Below are 8,694 nucleotides of genomic sequence, written 5' to 3'. Positions count from 1 at the left end.
TCCTGGTCAGCAAGCGGACCGCGAAACCAAAGCGAGCAAAATAAAAACAAAAACGCGTGATTATCAGCTCCCCGTAATGGCGTATTTGCGGCCTTTAATAATTGTGTATATTGGTGATATTACTAGCGTATGGGGACCTTGGTCTACTAAACTGAAGACTATGGGCGAAATTGCAGCCAATTCCTGGTCACATGACCAATAGCATCCAATGGAAATCCGCGGCCTGGTGGCTAAAGAACGCATTATTTTCAGCAAATGTTCAAAATATCATAGGATATCATATTGTTTTGTGTTAGCGGGGGGTATATGAAATAATGTTAATAAAAAAAATGTTCGGTTGCCATGTGTCTCACCTCGCTGTGTCGCGTGGGAGGTTGTGCGAGGCCCTTCTGTCAAACAATAGAGACTGCTGCACTGATTTTCGATCTTGGTGATGTAACTGTGTAACATTAGGTGAATGTCGAGGACACATTTACAATATGGCAAACTACGTGTTTACAAGAGGGGGCTCATTAATCTTAAAAGTTTGACAGGAGGAGCAGCAGACTCCTTAGGTAAAAAAAGAAGTTTCTAGCCCATCTTACATGGGACATGTCTTCTTCAAAAGATGCAGAGCTAATGTAAGGAGGTAACGGGTTTCTTTCGCCAGCATTTATAACGCCACTGGGCTAGAGAGCTCGCGGTCTATCATGGTTCAACAGAGAATATTGTGTTTTTGATTTCATGAGAGGATGATGCTGATTGAAGAGCCACGTCGTTGTGAGTGCGTCGTTTCGTTATATTGTATCCCAGTAACTCATAGTCTAGCCTTTGGATATAGCGAGTGTGAGTGTATGTGTTTGTGTGTGTGAGAAAGAGAGAGAGAGGGGGGGAAGAGAGCGAGATAGAGAGAGCGAGAGAGAGAGTTTGAAATCTACCCCTAAAAATATTCAGTCCAGGGAAGCCGTCCACTGGTAGGGGTTTCTCAGTGTAAAAAATGGACAGCTTGTTTACCGAGCCGCTTGACGAAAGTTCACTGCGAGGTCGCCTGCTACAACTGGGGATCCTGACTGTCTAAAATCAAATTTTGAAGTTTAAGCTTATATTGCTACGATGGGATGTTTTTAATGTCGATGGATAGACACCTAGCCTGTACCGTACATACTGAGCTGAAGGCTTATAGCCTATGTTGAATATTGATTGGTGAATTATAGAACTTTAAAAACGGATTGTAGTTTCAGAGATATTTTTGGAGACCAAGTAGCCCAGAGAAAAAAAGAAGTGGGGTGATCAATCTTTTCCCCCGGCAAAGCGCCTGACAGCAACCGCCCTCAAGAATTCTTGTCTTTCCTTCAAGATCTCAACAAAGAAAGGCCTCTTTAGCCTCTACAATTTTCAGATTTTTTAAAAGCGACTTTTTAGGGGTTATGGTGATCCAAATGGTGTCAAAGTCGGTGTATATCTTTGCACAGTACCTTTCAAACACACACACAAAAACTAGATTAAATGTTTGTCAGAGATTGTTGTGCATTATTGTATAGGAAAACTACCTACTATTCGTCTTGCCGGAGATGTAAAGACCAAACGTGATTGAAATGTGCGTGGGAGAACGTTCCATTTAAAGCAAAAATACAAAGCAGCGAGTAGGCCGCGGCTGGCCTGAGAAGGCTGCATTGAGCGGGAGGAGGTCAGCTACACCGGCGTGCTGAAACACGGCCTCTTCCCGGTGGACTGTAGCTGACTACGCAAAAATTGGGATAACGAGGAAGTATTTCTCAGCGCCGATTTTACTGTCAATTTCTAGGAGCTATACCAGCCTAACTGTAGACTAGGCTATTTGTTTGACGCTTTGCGGAAGAGAAAATGTCCATTCTGTTTAGGCAACATGGATGCTAACAGATTGGCTTGCAAGGTCTATCTTATTTTTATTTATTAATTAAGTGGGAGCATATCTTGCATCTATACAGTGTTCGGGTGAATGAAGAAGTAGGCTATGGGCATATGTTGACGTTTGTAAGGTATACTTTAAATTAATTGTTTTGTAGACTGTCTACTGTTCTGATTAATGATATATGATATTAATGTCTTGCTGTATTCACCTAGATGAGTTAGGCCTAGGCTACTATTAACAATAATGATAATATCATACTATTTACCTAACTATCCCGGATTTATTATGGGGTTTTGTAGGTTTAACATTTGACCATTGTTATCATATTGTATGGCCCTTATGATCATATCCTAGCTCAGTGTTGATCAGTGTTAACCAGGTTGTGTTGATCATTCTTATTCATTCTGTGAATGAAAAAAGGCACATTTCTTATTGTGTCTTGTTTCTGGCATTCAACAAATACCGTAACAATCTATCTAACTTCTGTTTAGGGGAGATCGTGTGCCTTTTGTGGAAATAAACTAAACTTTTACATTACTCTGTTCATCATTTGATCGCTTAAGCTTTCTTGAGTCAATGATGAAACGATGTTGTGTCATCATATAATCTGATAGAAGTGTTATTTAGTCTTAGCTGTTTAGCTAGTGAGGCTGTGTTAGCATGACCACGTGATCAGGCTAGGCGCAGGCCCGCGGGCTCTTTCAGTGTTCTGGCAATATAGCACGAGGAAGGGTAGGGTACAGCACATGTTCCAAGTAAGCTGTGTGTGTGTGTGTGTGTGTGTGTGTGTGTGTGTGTGTGTGTGTGTGTGTGTGTGTGTGCGTGTGTGTGTGTGTGAGTGAGTGTGTGTGTGTGTGTGTGTGTGTGAGAGAGAGAGAGAGAGAGAGAGAGAAGGGGCTAGTCAAATGGGTAACGTTACATGAATCCTCTTTTTACATAGTTTGGCCAAAAGCTCCTACTTCTGTCTTTGTTGAAAGGTTGAAAGGATCAGATAGAACTGAATAACATAACATTTTATTAAAGAATTGTTCAACAGACAACTCTTGACAAGGAAATAAAATGAGCTACAAAGGACAAAGGAAGTTCTCCAAAAGTGTAGTTTAGCTATATTCTGTCTAATTCTCGACTATGCGGGAACGGTCTGATTCCGTCCTCGCGCCCCTGTACAAGTCAAGACATTATGTATGTACAAGGGTAACATAAAACTACTTATTTCTAAAATACAAGAACTAAAATTAATTCGTTACAATGACAAGAACACAACGTCTTTTATAACAGGTAAATACTAAAAAAGTACATTTTTTCTTGATATAAATACATGGGGGATAAATAATACAAAAAGAAAGTCTTTAAACTGGCTATAACAAATAAATATATATTTATGTATGTTCACTTGAACACACATTGCGAAAGACACTGATTGGAGGTCTTCCGTTTCAAAATAAGATTTATTTTTTTTCCTTACCCATCAAAATGTAAACTCTAAGTGCAACAATGATGTCCAGACGAGAAAGCATTAGTGTAAGCCTACACTTCTGCCCAGCTCGTCTAACCGGACATGCATTTTGTTCAAATATACCCTGTTTCCACGTTAAGTCAAGACATGAGAAAATGTGGGCTTTCGCATTAGTGTTGGCTAATGTAAGATAACCCTTATAGATTGAGAGAGAGAGGGGGGGATGAATGTAGAGAGAACGAGAAAGAGAGAGGGAAGGGGTGAGGGAGGGAGGGGGGGCAATGAGCCTAACATAAATAAAAGAGTTTTCAACTCCTTTTATACCCTGTGCCGATGATATGCTAACATAATTTATCAAAACAAGCCTCTTTTATGAGTGTTTGTGGATGTTAGCTTAGCATAGCAATGTGTGAGCCCAAGTTCCATGCACCAAATAGGGAGGGGCAACCGACTGAGAGAGAGAGACAGGGCTGTGTGAAATGGTTCCTTGGAGACAATGTTGGCAAAGACATGAAAATAATGTCAAAGGGCAGTGGGTTAGTGTGCCTTTCAGAAGAGGTAATGTGAAAAAGGGAAGTCATCTAAAACAATCCAGTGGTTTGCTTGCAATTGGGGACGTTTTTTTCTTCTCTTAATTCTCTCTCCTTTCTGCTGTGGGCACGTGACCTCAACATTGGCCCTTTTTTTTCTTTCTTTTTTTTTTTTTTTTTGCTGACGCAGTAGGTCGACACATAATTCTATGTTGACATAACATGTGTTCCATTGAGTCAAAAAGGTCTCAGAGTAATGAATCTTCAGCCTTGTTAACTGTCCATTAAATCCAACTAGGCCTATAACTATTCCATTATTCCTGTTTCGGGGGAGGCCTCCTCCTTATCCAAAGACATAAAACGTAAATCAAAATGTAATTGGAGGGGAATGTTACTAGTACGCACAATGGAACAGACAACACCTACAGACAACACTATTTTGGGACAAGGCAAGAAACCACTGGATCATCTCTTTCTTTCAACCCCATTGCAGCGTCCCATGGGTTAGTCAGTTGAAGTTGTTGTCGTTTTTTGTTTGTGTTTTCAAACCTGCTACAGATGTGTTAACTTGGGGGCTTCCTGGATTCTACCCTGAGAAGGATGGTGCCCCGACAGGTCTGTGTAAGTCGGGTGGGGGTCGCACGGTCCGTGGTGTTGGCTGGCTGGCATCTGCGTGGCCCCGTTGTAGTCCATGTTCCCCGCCGGGTGGTGGGGGGGCAGGTGGTTGAGGCCATACATGGAGGGCCCGGAGGTGGGCATCGGCTCCACGTAGTTCCCGCCCACGTAGACGGGGCTGCCCTGCATGCTGGGGGTTCCGTAGTTGCCGCTGTTACCCTGTAGCCCGTGTGGGTCGTACTCTGGCGCCGTGTTGGCGTACTTCTGTTGGGAGGGGCAGCTTTTCATGGGGTTTTGGTAGGCCGAGGACATGGCGTAGGCGTTCTGATGGGGCTTGTTGAAGGAGGGGGGGGACGGGGCTTCGTAGCTGCCTGCCATCGAATGCATTGAGTTCATAAAGCCCGCCGACGACTGCATGGAGAGCGGCGGGCTCCCAGTGGGCGAGGGCCCGCCCGACGACGAGCCAATGCCCTTCAACTTCTGGTCTTTCTTGTACTTCATACGGCGGTTCTGGAACCAGATCTTGATCTGGCGCTCGCTGAGGTTCAGCAGGTTGGCCATCTCCACGCGCCGCGGCCGGCACAGGTAGCGGTTGAAGTGGAACTCCTTCTCCAGCTCCACCAGCTGCGCGCTCGTGTAGGCGGTGCGCGCTCGCTTGGACGCCGCCGAACCCGGGGGGCTTTTCTCGCCTCCGCTGCTCTCCGCTGGGGCGAGAATGAAATCAAAGATAATTACTACACTAGGAAATTGAATGCATCGTTTCCTAATAAAGCAGGGGGCAGGCTAGCAAACTTAGCCCCTTGATATTACGTGTCAACACTTCATAACTTTGGCATTTATTAAGAGATTGGCCTTCATTGGCTGGGTGTAGGTAAATTGCATCATTGCGCAGACAAAGCACACAGACTTGAGCGAGGAGGAATTAACTGCAGGCCATACTCACTGCTTTCACTTTGTTTTGGATGCTGTCACGCACATCTAATGTTCAATTAATATAAATAGACTTGTGTGTGTGTGTGTGTGTGTGTGTACAGGACTCCAGACTAACATTTTCCACTGGTGGCACTCTCCGGTGCCACAAACTTTTCCTCATTTTCCACTGGTGGCACTCTCCGGTGCCACAAACCTTTCCTGCTAGTATCACCAGCACAACATTTAGCCAGGCCCTGGCGTCTCAATCTGCGGTCTCACAGTAGGCTACTTGGGGAACCAAATTAGCTTTTTTCATACCGAAACTATCAAGAGATTTTTGTAGATTTGCTTTGAAATTAAAATACATCAATGGCCTATTATAAGCGGATAAGATGCAACCATTATTCTGAATAAACATTGCTTGACTTATATATACACACAGCTAGACCACTCAGAGCACATTCCTTACTAAGTTACTTGACATTAAGGTACATTTGACACTGGCCAACAGGGCCACTGGCTTCTCAAAGTGATTGGCCTGAACACTAGGCTACTGGCCTGAGTCATATCAGAGAAAAGTCTATGTTTAGCATTAGATATTTTACATGCTTCTATTTATATTAGCCTATATGCAAGATACAAAATAAAATTCCCTTTCATGTAGCCTACTCCAGGACATTATTCAAGGATTTACAATCTATACTGTTATGTTTTAAAGGCAAATGTTGATACCCATGCATTATTGTAGCCTACTTTTGTCCTATGCAGGTTCTCATACATGAAGATGTATTTTTGATGGCATGGACCCTTTAAGAGACAGACTCTATAACTAAATGCTGGTGCTGCTATGAAGCTATGGCCTAACTAAGCCAAACTGTAAATGGTTAATTCATGAAGGCCCCTGTCATTAAACGCGGTTCTATGATGGTGCATTATAAATATTCAACCGCGAATTGTGTTAACACAGCTACTATAGCCTATGGTGAGATAATTTCCATTCGTATGTTTCCTAAACTGAGGGCGCTATAAATTATGTTGCACACGGACAGGGCTACCGTTCATTTTTGTTGGCGGGTGAACCGGGTAGGCCTACTAAAGAAGCACAGTTCAAAATAAAGAACATGCCTAAATAAATAAATAAATAAATAAATAAATAAATGACTTATAGCAGTAACCTATAACAACATAATGCACATAACATTGCTGTTTGAACAAGTCACGGTTTTCGAATTAAGAGAAGCAGAAGAGGGAAATAATGACATTTTGAATCTGACCATCTTGACTCTGGTGCACCAATGAAAAATCTCTGGTCACTGGACAGAGAAATGGTCGCAAATGCTCTGGAGCCCTGAATAATGCACGTGTCTGTCAACATCTGCTTGTGTAACACAATCTTTGACATGCTGCAGTTTCTTCTTATCTCCAAATAAAGAACAACATTCGACTTAAAATCTTATCGTTTATGTCGATGAAGAGATACGCTCACATAGGCCTATAGCTTCACTGCCATTTGGCGATGCAATTTGTTTTAAATGCTCATCAATAAAGAGAAGGGAATATACTACTTCTGTTTGTCTTTTAGCTACCCAGTATGAATAAGATTTGCACAATCCGCCATTTTGAAAACCATCTCAATTGACGATAGGTTAATGAATGTGTATGATAATGAGCCATAACCATTGTGAGAGATGGTGAGGGGATAGAGGCACACACCGTTAGCTGAACTTGCGCTCGGAGAGCTGTTTTTTTGCTTCGTGTTCTGCCTCGACTCTTTCATCCAGGGGAAGATCTGCTTAGTGAGGGTGGGGTTGGGGGGCAGGGAGGACGATTTGGGGGTCGACTTAGCTGCTCCGCCGCTGCCACCCGGTTGCTGCGCGGTGGCACCGCTGCTGTTGGTGGCGTTGGCGGGGTTGAGTGGCGGCGACACCTGGGGGGGCGGGTGGTGTTCGGGGGGCAGGCTGGGGCGCATGCAGCTGCCATTCAGCTCTTTCGTCTTGGCGTGCTGCTGCGGAGGGGCGCTGTTCCCGCCCAGGGACTGGAGAGAGCAAGCGGACCTCTGGTAATCACCCTCGATGTGAGCTGAGGACTGGAAGGCCGGTTGGGGAGCATCATAGCCGAAGCCGTTGGCCCCTTGGTACGAGTAACCTCCGAATAGCGTCGAGTTGTCGTAGTAGGTCGTTTTCTGCATTTCCAAAAGAATTGGCGTTACCGGCTACCAGGGTCTTGACGACCTTCTGGAAGAACATTGGCACCAGATGTCACGTGACGGTCTCTTTCCAACGGCCTCTTGGAAGCTGACCTGAAAGGTTATAAGAAGCACATAATAAGAGAGGCGCGAGGTAAATCCATCTTCTCCCGCTGAAAGGCGCCATGACATGAATAGCGCTTTCCCACAACGCGGCTTGCAGATGCTATGTCAGGCCAAGCTGCACTCGCTGGCCCTCTATCTCTGAGCCCCCCCCCTCCAACACATACACATAGGCCTACACACACAGGCACACACACACACACACACAGGCACACATACACACGCGGGCTCAAAACAACATAGTCACTCTTACTAAAAACCACAGTACCTGGGAAAGCGAGAGGGGCTTCATATTTGTCATGTGGTTGAACTACTGGCGTCTCAACTGTAAGGTTGTTTTTTTTTTATTATATGTTGTTGTAACGATCTGTAAGAGGAATAATCTGGAAATGGAATGAAGACACGTAGCCCGTCTTTGTTCCAAATGAAATGATAAAACTCGTTTTCGTTGTCATTCATAACCTAATCATTGCTATAATAGTCAGTTTCGTGTATAAATAAGTATTGTTCATAATAAAGTATTAATTTTGCATTTGTGTACGCCAATTTGATTATAATGTTTTATTAGGCTACAATAACATTTGAATGTAACCTAATTGTTCGATTTGTGTGTAGGGCAATCCCACTGATGTTTTGTGTATTCTCGTTTAAAGTCACTGTTATGGAGAAGGAAAAAATGCTTTGTTCAAATATATAGGTTCTGTCTTGAAAATATTATTCCTAAACCTCTGTCTGAGCCTTTGCTTTGCGTTTCGCTGTCGGGGTAATCAGTGCATACATAGCATATGTCATCTCGTGTCCCAACTTCCTTCTGGGGTTTCTCCGGTTACACGGTAATGTATTTGGGCAACATTAAAACCAGAAAAACCGGCACTTGAACCTCCGCTGTGCACTTTTCTGCAGGTCCCTATAGAAGGGGAACGAGATAGGAACCCCGGAAGCTTCTGGAGAGTATGATTCATTAGGGTCGCTCGGCCAGAGAGGAGCTGGTGCCCCTTTGGAA

The 8,694-nt window shown here is 43.9% G+C and overlaps 1 protein-coding gene across 4 annotated transcripts; it reads right to left on the bottom strand.

The window, feature by feature from the left end:
* Positions 1–4,408: 4,408 nt before the first annotated feature.
* On the bottom strand, positions 4,409–7,571 carry hoxb3a (homeobox B3a; the record flags this gene model as incomplete). Of its 4 annotated transcripts, none has more annotated exons than XM_084448275.1 (2): positions 4,409–5,165; positions 7,093–7,571. In XM_084448275.1, the coding sequence occupies 2 exons, from the start codon at positions 7,569–7,571 to the stop codon at positions 4,409–4,411; spliced, it is 1,236 nt and encodes a 411-aa protein (XP_084304401.1). The 4 variants fall into 4 exon arrangements, with proteins under 4 accessions (XP_084304401.1, XP_084304400.1, XP_084304399.1 ...); XM_084448274.1 differs by having other exon boundaries at positions 4,409–5,170; positions 7,095–7,571; XM_084448273.1 differs by having other exon boundaries at positions 4,409–5,175; positions 7,097–7,571.
* Positions 7,572–8,694: the final 1,123 nt, after the last annotated feature.

This window comes from Borostomias antarcticus (assembly GCF_949987555.1).
Source record: "Borostomias antarcticus genome assembly, chromosome: 14".
NCBI lineage: Eukaryota > Metazoa > Chordata > Actinopteri > Stomiiformes > Stomiidae > Borostomias > Borostomias antarcticus.
The sequence above is the reverse complement of the archived record's forward strand: the minus strand, read 5'-3'. Positions and strand labels throughout refer to the sequence as shown.